The sequence below is a fragment of the Carassius carassius genome, chromosome 1, assembly GCF_963082965.1.
Source record: "Carassius carassius chromosome 1, fCarCar2.1, whole genome shotgun sequence".
Classification (NCBI taxonomy): Eukaryota; Metazoa; Chordata; class Actinopteri; order Cypriniformes; family Cyprinidae; genus Carassius; species Carassius carassius.
The window spans coordinates 13,522,501-13,541,407 of record NC_081755.1 but is presented as its reverse complement, the minus strand read 5'-3'; the positions used below and the strand labels follow the sequence as shown (position 1 = coordinate 13,541,407).

Sequence of the window (18,907 nt, the reverse complement as noted above, 5' to 3'; positions counted from 1 at the left end):
CAAGCCACCGGTTAACACCTATAACAGCATAAATTGCACATTAGGTTATGTTATTTCACCCTGTAACGTGGCAGTTAGTTTCCATTGCTTGGCCAAAAGGGAGTTTATGTTATTGTATTGCAATGTAACTCTGTATATATCCCAAATTTTCATGTTTCATGTAAGTAGAATTCAGGATTTGAAATAAGCATATACTGCAAACTGTAAGTATTTATGTCACAACCACCTGCAATTACACTGCAGACCACTAGTTGATTGCCCTTAAATATACAGTACAGTTAAAGATTACACTTGTTTACACACCCACCACATTTTTAAAGAACACTGTTGAAAACAGCACACTTTGCCAAAGATTTCTAGAATAGTACTTTGTACCTGCTCAGTTGACCTTTCCTGTTAGTTTGTCAATGTCAACTGCACAACATTGTAGATTTAAATGTCACAAATAGTGATATTGTATATTCATCGACTTACCTGAAGCACATGGAACCAACAAAGGAGAAGCTTTGCATTTGGGAAAACGCTTTTAATAGCATCAAGCACTCTCAAGTCAAGGTCCATCATCACTGACCTGTAACATTGAAAAAGAAAGAAAAGAGGAAAAAGTTGCACCACACCCAAAAGCATACATTATACAGAGTTTATTGTATACAGTGTAAACACTGTATCAAGAAAATTTAGAATAGAGAGTTAAGAAGCTAGTGAGATCCAAAATTCAAAAGTTGTAGCTCAGTGCAGTAGTATTTTCAGATTCAAAGTCAAACATGCATATTGCCTGTTGTTCCAATTACAAAGAATAAATACAGTATAACATAAATTATGCTAACATTTGACTGACCTTGGATAGAAGCTTGGGTTACTCAGTTGAAGCTTCTGTAGGCAGAGGCTTACTGTGCAGTAGTTTCCTTGCTCAGGATAAAATAGGCAAATGGCTTCCAGTTTTGTTTATCAATAACAGTGCATAAAATGCATACCCGTAGGCTGTTATGCCTTTGTATGAAGCATCCATGAAAACCATTGGATGAGGGTTCTCTTCCAAAAGTTGTTTTTGAAATGGTGTTTGTACAACTAAAATGAATGGTTTTTCATTGTGAAGTGGCTGATAAAACAGATGTTGTCTCTGAGTTCCATGGAAACCAAATGGTCCACACTGACAGAATCACTGTCACCCACACCTCTGAGGTTTTTCTTTAAAAGCCGAATGTCATTAGGGGTCAAGTAAAACCCGCGGTCTTTTTTGTCTACATGCCCATTTTGTTGAGCCCAATCATAGCTTTTTATTAAGATCTCAGAAGTAGAACAAACCTGTTGAAGCCATATTTCAATGAGGGAATGCAGGTCTGGGTGGATGCGGTTTTTCTCTTTAGAATTAGCCTCGTCATGGCCAGTGTGCTGTAGCATCTTTTGGATTATGGCACTTGATATTCCGGCATCCGTGATGACTTTGAAAGAGATGTATGCCTTGCAAGAATTGGCCCGAGTTTGTGTGGCTTCTCCATTACTTTTGCCTGCAGCGTGATTCCCACGGTCACAGCCATAGTAATAATAGTCCTGCCGGCGGCAGACTGGGGGTCTGAAGTAGCAATGCTCCTTCTCCTGCACTTCTTCGATGTAACCCTCCATGAACTCCTTGGCATCCCCCCTAATAATAACAACATCTTGGTGGACCCTGGAGTCATGTGGCTTCTTTTACCATTTTTTAACACCATTCACCCAATGTGTCGCCATATTCTGAAATTAGAAAAGACGCTATACTTGAACATATAGATTTTTGGAGAAACACAGGCTAAGCATCAAACTGATTGGTCCTGATAAATATTTTGAATATTTAACTAACATAGTCTAATAAGAAGAAGAAGAAGAAGAAGAAGATGAACATGTCTTTTCATCTTCGCTTTTCTATTTTACAAGTCTTGGCTGCATTTATCTCTCCCCTGACTTTTTCGCTTGATGGAAATTTGAGCCCTCAATAAAGTCTTCCAGGCAGCGCTGCATATTATACAAACTACTAATATACTAAATAATACATTAAAAATATGACTTCTTCCCTGAGACCAGAGAAGACAGCTGACTCCCTTTTGTCCAAATATGTTGCCCTGAGAACAGAAAAATATGACTTCTGCCCTGAGACCAGGATGGATTCACCTGCCCTGGGACAAAATTGTGGGAAACCTATGGAATGCCAAAGCTGACTTTATTATAAAAAAAATACATAAATATACGAAGAAATGTAAAAAAGTACAAATAAATATTTATACTTTTATTACCTTATTTATGTATAATTGTATTTTGCACACTCTTATTTATTTCTACATTTATTTATTTCCACTTTTATTCATTTCCACATACATTTATGTATGTTTTTATGTCTACATTTATTTATTTTCACATTTATTTATTTCCACATTTCTCTGTCCGTATGCTAATGAGGGGGGCGTGTTTTACCTCAGACATCAGCAATCGAGCTCAGAGTGGCAGTGCTGAAGCTTTGAGGCAACAGTGACACCTTGTATAAATAAATCTTGTGGAAATAAATAAGTTGAAATAAATAAATGTGTGAAAAAAAAAATACAATTTTATATAGGAATAAGGAATATTATATTTTAAGGAAATAAAAGTATAAATACTAATTTATTTGTACTTTTTTACATTTCTTTGTATATTTATGTATTTTTGCTCTTTTACATTTCTTCGTATATTTATGCATTTATTTATTTATTTAAAATAAAGTCAGCTTTGGCATTCCATAGGAAACAGTCTCTGCCCTGGGGCCAGATGATACTAACAGTCATGAAGAAAAGCCAAAATCTAGAAATATCTGTCTGCCCTGGGACCAGAGGAGTCTAAACAGTCATGAAGAAAAGCCAAATTTTTAAATTAGACTACAACGCCCTAAATAGTCATTGATTTTTTGAATACGAGTACAGTAAAGCTTATTGCAATGTACTTTCTAGCTCACCTGATTAGCTAGCTTAGCTAGCGCTTATGGTTTACATGTAAGTTATGTGCACACACTAAAAAGTTGACGTTTTTCTGAATGATCTTGTTCTTCTACATTTTTGTGATAAGAACCGCTGGCAACAGTTACTGCAACATTTTAATGCAAGCTACAACACTAGCTTGCTTCTGAAACAGTAGGCTATCCTACCCTTAAGCTACAAGCTGCACCATTATACTATGATTTCGAGGGCAGAAAGAAAATCACACATAGTGCTAACTGTTACATACAATGCTCTATTTTCAAGGAAATTATGTTTTTGTTTTTACAAACTTACTTTGAAATGATAACCAGTTCCAGTTGCAGTTCCTTTTGCCTGCGCACCGCAAAATGATAATCAGTTCCTAATTGCCTGCCTGCGCACTGGTGGGAATATTTGCGGGAATTTTCAAAATGGTGGCCCCGCCTCTGCAATTCTCTCCCCTCTTGCGATTGGTTGTCAGATTTAACCAATCACAAACGTTTCTGCCCTCAGGACAACTTTGAGTCAAGAAAATTTCCACCTGCACTGAGCCAACTGACATCAGGTGCTATGTCTTCGGGGACTGCCTGTCATCTTGACGGATGATTCTTCTGCCTTCTTCAGGACATGCTCTGTAAGTTAATTAGTTTTTGTAAATGTTGCAGGTGCATGCTCCTTTTGTCTCATTTTTAGCTGTTAATGAACACTGCCATTCATTTTCAGAATTATTTGATCAGCATCAGTGTCTCCATTAAGTCTCTATTTTATGGCAGTACAAAGATAGCTTACCCACTTTCAGTCCTAGTCCTATAGTAAAAGTAGAAAATTGCTCCCAATAACTAAGGCTGTATGAATCCTTTTACAATTGCCTGATTAGTTTTTTAACTTTACTGTCACCAGTTGTAACTTGTAAAAATGTTTTTGGGTCTAAAACTCAAATGGGGAGTTCTGATTGCACTTGTTAGATTCTGGTTGCTCCAGTGATCAAATATCTTATTGTGTATGTTACTTTCAACTGGTAAAGTAAAAAAAAAAAGCAATTAAGGTGAAAGATACTGAGGGTCATAAAAAAAAAATTCAGCACGACTCTGACTGAAAGTGAGTAAACTACATATTTTGGGCAAAGTGTTGCAACCTGTACAGATCTGAATATGGCATTTGATAAAGATTCAAGACTGATATTGTCCTTTTAATATAAATTACTTTCAGTGTGGTTTATGTTGTACAATGCTGTTCATTATGATGGTGCTTTGTTTTATGCAATGTTCAAGGCATGAATGACACACATTTTGCCACTGTTTCAGGCATATGATTCATGGTTGTTAAAAAGAGCAGGGGACAACAACCTGTTTTCAAATAAAACAGTAAACAAAATGACTTTTAAAATTTAAACGTTTTAGTTTAGCACATGCAATGAATACAAAGGTTTAGTTCCTTTAACTTAAAATAGTAAGTGGAGTTCATTTGAAAAGGCAATTGATATTAAAGGAGATTGTAAGTGAAAACAACTGGGCATTCAGTGTTTTGAACTTAAAATAATAATTCCACCCTTTCATGCATTTAAGTTAAATGCACTCAAGTTTTCATAACCCATTACTTAAAGCGTTAGTTCACAATCATGTCATTAATAACTCACCCTCATGTCGTTCCAAACCAGCAGTTTGTGATATCCAGTTCGTGAACGAATCGTTCGATGTAACCGGATCTTCTTGAACCAGTTCACCAACTCGAACTGAATCATTTTAAATGGTTCGCGTCTCCAATACGCATTAATCCACAAATGACTTAAGCTGTTAACTTTTTTAATGTGGCTGACACTCCCTACGAGTTAAAACAAACCAATATCAATATGACAAACTGTTGTGTTTTGAACTCTCTCACACAACAGACACGGAAGAGAAGACAATGCTGAATAAAGTCGTAGTCTTTGCTATTTTTGGACCAAAATGTATTGTCGATGCTTCAAAAAATTCTAACTGACCCTCTGATGTCACATGGACTACTTTGATGATGTTTTTCTTACCTTTCTGGACATGGACAGTATACCGTACACACAGCTTCAATGGAGGGACTGAAAGCTCTCGTATGGGATCAAATTCCCGCCAAATATATAGCGGTCACGTATGTGAAAATATAACGCAAAATAAATAAAATAAATGCAAAGTTAACCAGAATTTCAAACAACGCGGTCACGGAAATAAAAATAATAAGCGTGAATCAAACTTTTAAACGAGTTTAAAATTATATTGCTCAAAACTGAAACATGCATTCAAAATGATCTGAATCGCACACAAAATCATGTTTTCTGCTCTTTCATTTTTTGTATGCCTGTGCTCTTTTCTCCTTTGCTCTTGTTTTTCTACATTCTGCGCTTGCGTTTCATTTTTTGTATGCCTGTGCTAAATCTAAAATATCTTAAACTGTGTTCCAAAGATAAAAGGAGGTCTTGCTGGTTTGGAACGACATGAGGGTGAGTTATTAATGACATAATTTTCATTTTTGGGTGAACCAACCATTTAAAGTTTTTAAGGCAACCGGTTCCTCAAATTATTAAAGTAAATTCAACTTATCCGGGCTTACAGTGTGGAGATTAGCGGAGAATCGCTAAAGCGAAAGCTCATGAACTTCTGACAGCAAAATGCGAATATTTCCACTGGTTTTTTTACATTTACAGATGAGAATGTACCTGTGAAATGTAAGTTATTAAGGAAAACAGCACATTTCCAACACATTAAACCGCGTGTCTCTGTCAGCCTCACATGCAACCTTTCTGTCAGAGCTAAGTAAAACTATAGGCTACTAGGAGAGAAATAAAATGCAGAAATTATTTAAATGCAAAACAAAGACCACAAGCAGCTATTATCTGACCACGAACAGGAAAATATAACTTATTTGCTTCATTACTGTCTTGCGGTTTGCTTTTTTTTTCTTTTCTTTTAGACAATTACATTTTGGGAAAAAAGTGTGTTGTAAAGCAAGGGTTACTTAACATGTACCGAATTAAATATTACAGAAAAATTGATTAGTAATGCCTTAAATTACTGTGTTAAAATAAAAAGTAATATGTTACTGTAATGCATAACTTTTTTTTTTTAATGCGTTACTCCCAACACTGTTCAAAAGTGAAAGTTATAACGCGCATGCATTTATAAGCTATTTAAAAGAAAAAAAGAAAGGAAGCGAGGAAAAGAGGACATTATTATTTTGATAATGAACAGACTGCGATGTAAGTTTGAATCAAACTTATGCACCAGGTTCCAAATGCACCAGGTTCCAGCGCGATCGAAACAGCGGAGACACACACACACACACACACACACACATATATATGGGTAGTTGACAAATGGCCAAGAAAAAGTGATTTTTTTTTTTGGGAAAACATAACTTTTTAAGAGAAAATACATATATTTGTTTAGTATGAAAACTGCAGTTTCAGAGAATAGTAGTGGTCACTCATTTTGTCAATCACTTCACATATTTTTTCACTTTTCACTCAGCAGTACTGTAAATTTGTCCTATGGTGTGACATTTAAAAAGTGCTAAGAAATTATATTAAATAGCGTAAGAAAATACTTGAGACAGAATTGTTCACATTATTAAAACATTATTTCCTTGAAGTGATATTTATTTTACATAAAAAGTACTAATTAGAATCATTTTCACCATGAATAGATGAAGTTGATAAACTTTTCCCTACGAATGTCAATACAACTTTTTCATCAACCTTACAAAACTTTTGGAAATTGTACCTAAGAGGATATTATTGTAACTCCCCTAATGCCAAACTTGACTCTTTTTTTAAACTATATTTTAAAATAAGTATATTTTTCTGTTGTTTTGTTTGTCACACCATAGGACAAAACATCACACCAATGGACAAATATAGTCATTGCATAAAAAGAGTCAGAATATGTAGTATTTATTGTAACAATTACAAAGGAGAACATTTTTTTTATTTTTCAACAATATAAACTGTGAAAAACATAGTACACCAAACGTAACTTTGATACTTATAGATCCATCAAGGAAACATTAATGCATATAATATCTTTTCGAAATTCAGTAAAATGCCATTTCAAAACAATACTGTGACATTGTCAAACTGCAAGATTCATCAGTTAAACAGTAACAGTGACATGGAAATAAAATCCCTAAAACATTGCATAACATTCATGAACACCATTCCATCTAAAACATATTCTTAGAACAGTTTTTAATCATACTTAACACATTTGTACAACATTGACACAATAATGAAGACTGCACACATTTACTTTATTAGTTTTTAGGTACTTTTGAAAAAAAAAAAATTCAATTCATGTATGAAATTTCTATTATAAAACAATTCCAGGAACTATATTTTTTTTTATCAAATGCTTAACAACATATTCAATAGTGAGTTCATCTTAGCACGTGACAGCATCCATCAATCAAGAATTGAACATCAACCAGTCAAGGGGTCCGAGTCGAGCAGCACGGTGCATTGGCTCCGGTTCAGATATGACACCAATTTTCTTCTGCCGTGAATAGTAAATGCAGTCAAGTTTCTCCGCCGCACAAATGAATTCTCACTCTTTTGCTTCATGCAGTTTAACCTCCACGATCTGCCCAACATATGGTCTGCCATCATACTCCACAATGACAAATTTTCCTTGTGTGTATCTATCTTCTTCCTCAAAGGAGTCATTTGATTCAGTCTCTAAAGTATTTCCAAAATCCACTTTCTTTGATTTGTGGCAAGAACACACTTCAGGATATGAACAGAAACAACTTAAGTCTCTGTGCAGGATCACTCCTGGTGATGATGACAAGACTTGGTGTGTACCTAGAATCCCTGTAACTGGTTTGACAGATGGAGGTAGCAGTTTGTCGTAGGCCTCAATATCTGACTCTTCAATCCATTTGAATTTCACACTCGTCCCTGTTTGGGAGGATAGCAACTCGTAGAAATCTCTTGGAGATTGCAAATCACTGCCTCTCAGAACATACTTGTCTGCTGTTCTTTTGACTGCTCCCCCAACACCGTCTAGGGCTCCCTTGCCACGTGACCTTTCTGAGAAATTCCAAGCGACGTGTTTAAAGCCCATTGTGAAGGGAACTTGGCTCAACAGAAAGCAGTTGGTTTTGTTTCTGTATTGTGTTACGGGACCATCACTGATTACATACTGATTAGTATGTCAATGGCTTGGCCATGTTCCAGCATCACATCTTCCAAAGCGGGCACGCTGTGTACCCAAACAGCTCTCTCGTCATGCCTTAATGATGGTGACAGAGTTGTATAGCTCTGGGTTCCTTTTGATGTGTAGGCAACTGCAGTATGCAGTGTGACTTGCTTTCGGCTTCCTGCGAAGTGATAAGGCTGAATTTCTGAATTCAGCTTGCAACCGTAGTTCTCTGAAAAGTCTATGTGCAAGACAATTTAATTTTGGGCAACATTTTCCTTAATTTCCCTACATTTTTCTGCCTGATGCAACGAGTTGAATTGATGGCTACCGATGGATTCAAGCTCTACCAGGTTTTTGACTGTGCCAGACTTGGACTTCTTTACCCAATTCTTAAAGACCCTATCACCAACAGTTATATCCTCTTTCGCCCAGCATTCCCATCGGACAGAGTCGAGGGGGTTGTACTCTGCCAGATGAACTTCTTCAAAGCAGCATTCAGTGCATGCTCTGTACATACTCTTTCTTATCAACATTACATGTAATGATTTTGAGCAGAGAGGATAGGCTTTGCGTTTGAATTAAGCCCCTATGTGCCATGCTGTCAATTAGTAGACGCATGTTTTCATGTTAAAACAGGCGCAGGTATTGCGGTCGGTTGCTCTGGCCTCTGTTATATAAAATGGCCTGTATCTAGTAAATTTCCTGTAAGACATTACGTATTTGCATCTGGGATCTTTGAGGTAGTCACTGTTGGAGGTCTTGCATTGATTTTGTCAGAACTCTCCGCTGCTTCTTGTTCACAGTGTCTTTTTTTCCCTGCAAGCAGTCTGCTGTTGGTGTCTCTTGACAAGAAAAACTCTACTTCTTTTCTCTTCTCGACTGCATTTTGTTTCAGCGGTGGCTTGCTGCGTTTCTCCCTGACATTCTTGATTACTTTATTTTCACAAATACGGTTTAGTTTTTTTGGCATTCTACTGTTCTTTTTTTGTTCCATCCTGAATTTTATTTTTACAATTTTGTTCTCCCTCTCTAGACTGGTAAGCTTCCCCTTGATTTGTTTTGTATGTTCCTTTAATTTGGCTACAGTGGCCTGTGTTGGCGATATTGGAGGCATTGTTGGTGGCAACACTGGAAGTTCAGGGGGAGGTTGGGCCACTGGCTCCTCCAGTACACTGTCAGGAGACGGTGATGTTGTGTTAAGAATGGCAAGTAATGCCTTTTTCTCTGCCCTAAATCTTTTTTTGGATTCCTTCCAAATCTTCCTCAATTCAGTTTGTCTCTTCCTTCCTAGTGCTTTAATGTTGAATGTATCCAATTCCCTGAGAGCCTTCTTTTCATGATATCCGTTTGAAATAATGATAGAATGTAGATGAATGGATCAACAGAGAAATTAATGTAATGTGTACTTAATTATTAACTCATGGCCTACTGTTCTCGCTACAAATGTAACCACTTGTCAATTTCTTATAAAACACAATATAGATTATTATTCTGTAATAACAAGCTTATTATGTAACTATTGTTGAACCTGAACCTCACACAGGTTTATTCTGATACTGAATAATAAGCGGTCATTCAGTCACTCAGCAAGATCCCTGAATTATTTTAAGATGTATATGGCAACATTTCAGTTTGATTTAGTTTCCCCTTGTTCTCTTAGGATCGCCTCCTTTCTCTGTGGATCCTTTTTAATTCGCTCCCTATACTGTCTGGTCCTCTCTTTTGCACTCATCTCTCCCTCAGTTCTTTCTGTTCTCTCAAAAAAAAAGTTAAATAGCATTATAGCACTGTATTTATGTACTTTATATTTGTTTATAGTTATTACATTATAGTTGTTTTAGTAACACTTCAGAACATTTTATGTAGTCTCCAAAAAACATTTGCGCTTTTGTGGCAGTTAATAACAATGCTAATACTAGCTGAATTGTCTTTAGCAATTAGCATGATACATTTGCATAATATTACATAGTCCTGCTGTTAAAAATACTAATTTGAATAAAAAAATGAAATTTAGGGGTGTCACACCAAAGCACGAAAAAAATTAACAACTTCAGTAGTCTGAAAACATAGTTAAATATTTGAACAATTCTGAGAGAAATACTTACCCTGTGCACTGCTCATGGCCTTCATAGGGGTCTTCAGTCACATGACCTTGAAAGGAGTTTTTCAACTAAATGTAGTTGTCCATGATATTGCCCAACACCAAAGGACATTTTTTTCTGTAACAAACTTTATGAAGTTCTTACACTTTTAGAAATGTATGTATAGGAAAAGTGATGGCCACTTTGAAATAGACACTTGTACAATCATGCCAGGAGTGTTCATTAAGATTTTTAAACTTTATTTTCTTTATTTATAAAAGTTAATATTTATGAAATAATGTTGTCTACCGTCTCACCATAGGACGATTTTGATGATAACTCGGGTATTAAAACAACAAATTCATGTAAAACAAGAAAATGATGAAAATGTGAAAAATTATTTTTTGTCTTCGTTGACGGTGAAAAAGCCACATCACGTCAACTACCCACATATATATTTATATAAAAAAAACACTTTTTCGCAGGGTTGGGATAATGTTAGATCGTGATCATGCCTCTGGATGCAGTTCGAGATTTAGCCATTCATTAATGTGGCTTTGTTCTGGTTTGCCGGTTTCTTTTCTTAAATTTTCTAATTTCGCAGGTTTATTTTATTCTTTCACTTTTAAATCGCATCTCTTACTGTGTGTGCTAAACATGGGAAGGGAAATGAAAGATTTCATGAATGAAGAATTCGTTCGATTTATTAATTTGTTCCCTTATTTCAGTTAACTCATGGGTTATTTATGGAACAAAATTAATGAAACATGGACAATTGACACAAATTAATAAGACGTAGGAATGAATAGTCTATCTGTCCTGTGTCCCGCAGCCCTGAAAGCGCAGTTATCTGATGAAATGACTTAGTTACTACATTTCTATTGCTTTTCATGTTGAAAAACTTTTGTGATGTTTCTATTTTAATGTACTTTTAAAATTGAAATCACATTAAAAGCTTCATTAGTACACTGTGAATGAATGATGATGCTCTTATGATTGCACGTGTTCAGCTCATGAGCCGAACGAAGCCCAACATTACATCGGTTAACCGACCATCGACAGCCTTAATCAATCTCTTATCAACAATTAATCGATTAATTGTTTGCACCCCTAGTAGTGATGAATCAAAAAGCCTCTAAATGGATATTGCATTCAGAAACTAAAGAGAATAATATGTTATTGGTTATTATACTCAATGCTGCAAATCGCAGAATCATCTCACAACACTCAAAAATATTATCTGATGTAATGTAATGCTAATCTACTATAAATTAAATGCCGTACTTGACACCTTTCATTCATTTCACTTCACACATTTCACCTGACAGCTTCTTATAGCACTACTACAAATGCTACTACAAAATATTACCTAAATTAAATCTAATGTTTCCAATCCAATGTGGAGTCCTTCACAGACGAAACACAGAGTTCTGCTAATAAAGATCCTCATTGCCAACCAACAGCATAATTTGCAGATTTAGCTTCAATTGTCTGAATGTCTTTATGTTCTCCTTGTTCTTAAATTTCCAGGTATGAATGAGAATCCCATTCAGTCGATTCAATGCATACAGGAACTGAACAAATCATCTTGAACAGAATATACTCAAAAAAAGTGATTCATTTATGAATGTGGCATCGTTCATGACCCAGGTAAAAGAGTGCACTTGGAATAAATTAGGTTTGAGAAGGATTTGTTAAGGATACAGAATCAGACCTGAATGTGCTGGATCTGAAGATGATCTACCTACTGTGAATGGTTTTTGCATGTCTGTGAAGAGCATATGAATTATTGAAACACTTCCCACAGTCAGTGCAGTGATACGGTTTCTCTCCAGTGTGGATCCTCTCATGTTTTTTCAGATGTGATGACTGATTGAATCTCTTGTCACAGTGTGAACACTTGTAAGGTTTCTCTCCAGTGTGGATCCTCTGGTGCCGTTTCAAATTGCTCACTGTAATAAAAGTCTTTTCACACTCAAAGCACATGTACTCTCTCACACCAGTGTGTGTTTTCTGATGTTCTTTCCAACTTTTTAAACATGAAAAACATTTTCCGCACAAATGACATGAATGTTGCTCCTCCTTTACATGAACTCTCAGGTGTATCTTCAGGTCTAAAGCTCTGAAAAACTTTTTGCCGCACTGATCACATGAGTACAGTTTCTCTCTAGTGTGGATGTTCCTGTGTATCTTTAAGCTGGACAATTGTGTGAAACTCTTCCCGCACTGATCACAAGTGAACGGTTTCTCTCCAGTATGAGCTCTCATGTGAACATCAACACTTAGTTTGCGTGTGAAACTCTTTCCACACTGAGTGCAGCTGAAAGATTTCTTGGCTCTTCTTTTCTTTAAATCTTTCTGTTTGGTTTGAGAAGAACTCAAGGGTTTTTCTCTACGTTTGATATGATTTCTCTCCTCATCTTCACTCAATTCTTCATTCTCCCCATTATCTTCATTTAACTCTGAAATAAAAGTAAGAATGTTTTATTTTCAGTTAGTCATAAAAACAGAGAAAAGTGAAAGGTGATAAAAAAATGAACCCTGATGTATACATATCTTTTAGATTAATTTTTATAGATTATGTCTCTCTGAAATTGTAACTATTTGTAAATATTATAGACACAAATCACGTTTCTATAGGGAGAACTATTAAATATGTTTGATCAAGAACAAAATGATCTAACATACATTAATTTTAGGTGTGCAACAACTCAACTTATCGATTATGGAAATCATCAACAACGATTCTTGTTATCAATTAGCCTGGTCTGCCCGCACGTCCAACTTCAGCCGGTCGTGTCAAATTACATCACTAAATTATGCCTTTCTATGGACAAAATGCATTAAAAACAGTGGAGGAAACAGAATGAGATGCTGCGGGAGAAGAAAGTGATCCAAGCTTTCTGAAACATGAGAATTCTTCATTTGAAACTTTAAGCTAATGCAATCTTCAGGTGTGTGTGCATCCTCTGTGCAAAAACAATCACTTTATGGTTATATCCTTATCTGTAAATGACCCAAAATTCATGCGAGCAATTCCATTTTTGCATAAATTTCTGTTCTGTCAGGTTGTGTTCAGTTTAAATCTTTAGTGAATGAGCACCGACATGACGAACGGAGGGAAACAATTAATACTCAGCGCATATATGAGTATATATATATATTTTATGAGAGTAGGAACAGTTAAGGGGTGACTGCGTGTAATTGTCTTAATATAAATATCAGATGCTAAATAAGCACCTTTTACAGGATAAAGAAAAGACAGTAAGATGTGACTTTGATCAAAGTGAACGTGTTCCTGCAGAACATTACTCTTGAGTACAGAGCATTACTCTTACCTGTTTGTGAGTTTGTGATTTTATTCATCTTTATTATTATTTTAACTTTTAATGCAGAGATTTACACTTCACTATACAATGCTTAACAAATTGATTAAAACAAGGTTTTTAACAAATTATGGTTTGTGCTACTGTTGCTCTAAACTAACATTAATGGTGATTAGCAACCTACTTTTTTAGATTTGTGTTTTGGTTAGTCTTTCAGTATGTGTAAGCTCTTTAGTAACAGTATTGGCTATTTCGAATGCTATGATATAATTATTGCTGTTATTTATGAAATAAAGGCTGAGAGCTTTATAGAGTTTTTTTTTTTTCTTCTTTCAGATACCCAATTAGTAAAAAGTACTAGGATGACCAACTTTGCCTTTTTCAAAGGACATATCCTGGCCAGGATTTCTATATGGCCTAAAATATTCACATTTTGGCTTTGTTTGCGCTGCGCAGATCAATTGTTGTATGACAAAGTACTGCGAGATCTCTAGAGAGCAGATGGCTTCTTGTGCTTTTGTATCGATCTTTCTGTACTTTGATGTCATACACTGATCGGTCTGCTCAGCGCTGCTTCATGTCCAACACTAATATATATGTACACCGTCGTCTGTAGACCCCGCCTTCTCACGCACCACGATTGGTCGAATACGTACAATGTCTGCATGTTATTGGTCAAACGATCATTACCTTCATTAAGTATGAAAACAAGAAACCAAAGCCAAAACCTGGATGTTATATATATATGTGTGTGTGTGTGTGTGTGTGAGAGAGAGAGTCCTTTATTATATTATATGATGCTTCCTCTAGATTATTTAACAGCTCTAAAGTTTTTTCCCTGTTACAACAAATCTAATACTGTTTGAAGCTTTACAACAATCAGCCTCATTAATAAAGAATAAACACCAACCTGTTTGTTGTTCAGTATCTTCAATGTGTTTGCTTCTGTAGGAATCTAGATCTCTCATCTTCTTTCTTTCCTCTTAAATAAACTTTTTTTTTTCAGATTTCATCTCTTCCTGGTGATTTGATGCTTTTCTGCACTTGTAAACTGATGGAGATATTCTTGAATTTATTGGTGAATTACTGTGGGAGGATTTTCATTGATGATGTGTTGCAGTGGGTGGAGCTTCCCTACCAGTGAACGTAGGAGGAGGAGCTTATCTGCCAAAATATATCACCGAGTTACTGAGTTTGTTTTTATAGTAATATACAACAGAAAAGAAATGATGTAATGTAAATTTAAGTATAAAAATAACTGTTGAACGCATAAACTCAGATATAAATGCATAGTTTGCAGAGAAGCGTTTAATTTCCTTTGCTTTTCAGAGCTTGGTAGATCCATTGTGCTTGTATTATTAGACAGATAAATACATATATCACGGTTAATGTTCTATTAATTGATTTATTGTTTATAAATATTAATAATATGTAGGCATAAATAATTATCTGATCTGTCATAATGCGCAGCATTTAAAAGTTTTAAAAGTGTGAAATACTTTTAATAAAAAAACAATTTGAATCAATTTCAGCAGAATTTTCAAAAACATGAAAATGGTCAGAATGACTGATTTAGACGAGACAACTGAAGAGTTGTCAAATAATCGAGTGTAAAATAATAATAATAATAATGTTCCGTTGTAAGTTCTCATACCTGATCTCATGTTATCTCATGGTTTATTGTTGAGCTGTTGAGTTGTTCTGTTAAAATAATCAGTTCCATGTCTTTCACACCTTTTTAGTTTTAAGTGACAATTTACAGATGATCTGAAGACATAATAAATGAGGTGAAAACGGGGACTATTTACATTAAATAAAGAGTCTTTTCACCAACTCTGTTAATATTGATGAGCCTCAGATTATCAACACTCATTCAACAAGACATTCGGATCATCAGCAGATCATCTCTCTTTATTCTCAATGTTTTGCTGATAGAGACTGATTACTTCCTGGTTTAGATACACAAGCGTGGCAGTTCTAGCGGTAAAAATAAACATAAAAAATCTCACTTTTCAAAAACCTTTGACTGGTAGGTTATGTAGAAATGTTATATCGTAATGTTATATATACATATATATATATATACACACACACACGCACACACACACACACACACACACACATATGTATATATATATATATATATATATACACACACACATATATACACTAGGGGTGTAACAGTACGCAAAAATCACGGTTCGGTACGTAGCTCGGTTTTAAAGTCACGGTTCGGTTCATTTTCGGTACAGTAAGGGAAAGAAATGCAAACATTAAACTGCAGGTTGTATATTACTATAAACTTTTTTTTAACAATTTGTTTACACTTTTTTTAAATACTTTTTAATAAAATATATATAAAATAAAAAAAGAATAAGAAATAAAATACTGCTGCAAAGTTCTCCACTAAATAAAATACTCTGTCTCAAACCAATATCATATAATAAAATATAATGAATAATATAAATAAATAACTATGATTACAGTGCAGCATTACCAATCCCAGCTTGTAGGCCTTCTCATATTTAAAAATATATATATAACTTTTCCAAAGTGTAAAGTGCAGCATGAACAGTTTCAGTTTTGAGACCTGCTCAGATTTCGTTATTGCGTTGGACCGATCGGAATTAAGAGCAAAGGTCTGTTTAAATGCCGACGGGAGCTGCGTTTTAATTATAATCGTTTTTTTCCTAGTTGTAGTGATGTTCACACTCGCCTGATGCCTTTAGAAAACCTTAGGCCGGTGACACACTGGCATATTGCACCTGTCAAACATAGTCTATTTTGCCGTCAATACTGTTGACGGTGTCCTTTAACAGTAGGCTTTATATTTATGCTCAACATGAAGTATAGATATTGTTGTCGTGAAGACAAGATCCTGGTCTGTCGGCGGTCTCCCTCTTTGTCACCTACAGTAGCAGCAGCGCGTCTGCGCCGCGTCAGGCACCATTCTGGTGTGTAAAGACAGAGAAAACGCGAAGCAGGTCATTCGGTACACACGTGCACCGTACCGAAAGCCCTGTACCGAAACGGTCCGGTACGAATACACATACCGTTACACCCCTAATATACACTCACACACACACACACACACACACACACACACACACACACACACACACATATACATATATACATATATATATATATATATATATATATTTATATATACATATATATACATATACATATATATATACATATACATATATATATATATATATATACACACACACACACACACACAAACATACATACATATATATATATATATACACACACATACGATACGATACAATACGGTTCGATACGATACACTGGTGTGACGGTTCAGTTCGGTATGTTTTAGATACAGCAAAAAGAAAAAATTGGCAGATAAATTTCCTTGATTTTTAAAAAAATGTTTTATTTATTAAAACTAACAAAGTATGTTTTTTTACATTGAACTATGATGGAGCTATTCTTTACCCATCTTCTATGGTGTTTTCTTAGCAGCATACTGTATAAAACAAAAACAGCTCCTTATAAAAAAAAATGAAAATGTTATATTATTGTAGTAGTTATGAACAAATACAAAGATGTAACTTTTTATATGGAACTCTATAACTCTTTATATTGAGTGTGTTTTTACTCAATTGGTTCTCTATAGGGCTTATGTTTTTTGGAACGAAGCAGGAATTATGGTCTGTCTGAAATGGGCTCGTGAAGGAATATTGTAACGGGGCTCAATTACATTAAGCATGTTCTTAAAACCTACGTTTTCCACTACAGAGTAAGGCGCTCGCTCACTCAGTACACGCTGAAGGCTCGTTGCAAAATGGCCAATGCGTTTAACAGACCAGAAATAGAAGATCCTCCTATAACCAACAGGTCTGGTGTTTGGGTGCACTTTGGATTCCCTGTAAGCTATTATGGTGATGATAGAATGAATGGTATATAGTAAGGTCTCATATCCGCGGCTATAACGTAACCTACCAATCGCCGTGGTGATGTCTTTTGCCATGTTTGAATCCGTTGGAAATGTCTGTCTTAATGCTGCGGGAATAGGACGGTGTCCTTTATCAGTAGGCTTTATATTTATGCTCAACATGAAGTATAGATATTGTTGTCATGAAGAAAAGAGCCTGGTCTGTAGGCGCCCTCCCTCTATGTCACCTACCGTAGCTGCAGCGCGCAAGCACCATGTCAGGGACGATTTTAGTGAAGCATGCCTACAAGCTGGGATTGGTAATGCTGCACTGTAATCATAGTTATTTATTTATATTTTTCATTATATTTTATTATATGATATTGGTTTGAGACAGAGTATTTTAATTAGTTTATTATATATACATACATATATACTTACATATACATTATATATATATATACACATAAAATTGACAAACAGTAAGTCTTTGAGAATGGGTTTATCAAGCTAGATGGTGCATTAGAAATGTACATCTCCTGTTTCCAAAATGCATCACAAAGTTCTTGAAAAAGCTGTAATCTAATTCCACATTGCACAAGGTGCAAACAACCGTACGCCTGTTTCACACATACTCCGTCTGCAGTGCGTATGCGTTGCATATTTTTTTACGCACCCATGTTAACGGATTCCAGTTGCGTTCCAGGAGCGTTGCGTCTGCAGCAGTGCAGCGATTGTTTATGTACCGAGTAGAGGACTGCAAACGCGTCCTGTGTGACAGCACATCGAGTCCGTGCTGCACCACATACGTAACGCACACGGACCGCATACGCACTGCAGACGGAGTATGTGTGAAACAGGCGTGAGCACGGCCGTAGCTGGGGTCAGCGGGGACCCGGTGAAGGTTGTACCAGTGGGCCCTGTTTGAAATAGTTTAATTTGTATGTTCGTTTATTTTTATTTATTGGTGGTATTTACACAATTTTAAAGTTTTTAGGTGTCAAGGTACAGAAACTAAATAATTAAATGTAAAAAAGCACTGGATAGTCTTCAATGTAAAAATGAAATATACAATGAAACCTACATTTATTCAGACACCTTCAACATTTCTGACATTATTACAGTTTATTTGCTATATATATCAAAAATATATCTGGTGTCTGAATAATTTTTGGTTTGACTGTTAAAACTACAAAGTAATTCAGTCAAGAGCAGTGAATGATTTTCATTTTCTTGGATTAACATTACAGCAGCTAGTAGCTAAATTAGGCGCAGTCACTTTAAGAGACGATGAACGCATCCAATATAATACACATCCCATTTTTTTCCTCAACTGTTTACTTTCACTTAAGAAATAACTGACAGTTTTTTCAAGCATAATTTCCAAGGTGGATATTTTGACATATTTCGTATGTATTTGTCGGCACTAGAGCAAAAATAAGCAAATTCGATATTCAAGTGTTTTGAT

The 18,907-nt window shown here is 35.5% G+C and overlaps 1 protein-coding gene and 1 long non-coding RNA gene across 2 annotated transcripts in view; both read right to left on the bottom strand.

The window, feature by feature from the left end:
* Positions 1-411: 411 nt before the first annotated feature.
* On the bottom strand, positions 412-3,473 carry LOC132107116 (uncharacterized). The gene is made up of 3 exons (XR_009424231.1): positions 3,276-3,473; positions 839-1,731; positions 412-571 (listed from the first exon to the last, which is right to left on the bottom strand). It is a non-coding gene; the product is annotated as an uncharacterized LOC132107116 (long non-coding RNA).
* An 8,384-nt stretch (positions 3,474-11,857) lies between these two features.
* Positions 11,858-18,907, bottom strand: part of LOC132151335 (zinc finger protein 239-like) — a 12,780-nt gene continuing 5,730 nt past the window's right edge. Inside the window, exon 2 of the mRNA XM_059559472.1 lies at positions 11,858-12,668. Coding sequence (XP_059415455.1) covers positions 11,947-12,668 — 722 coding nt within the window. The 3' untranslated portion in view covers positions 11,858-11,946. The remainder of the gene's footprint in view (positions 12,669-18,907) is intronic.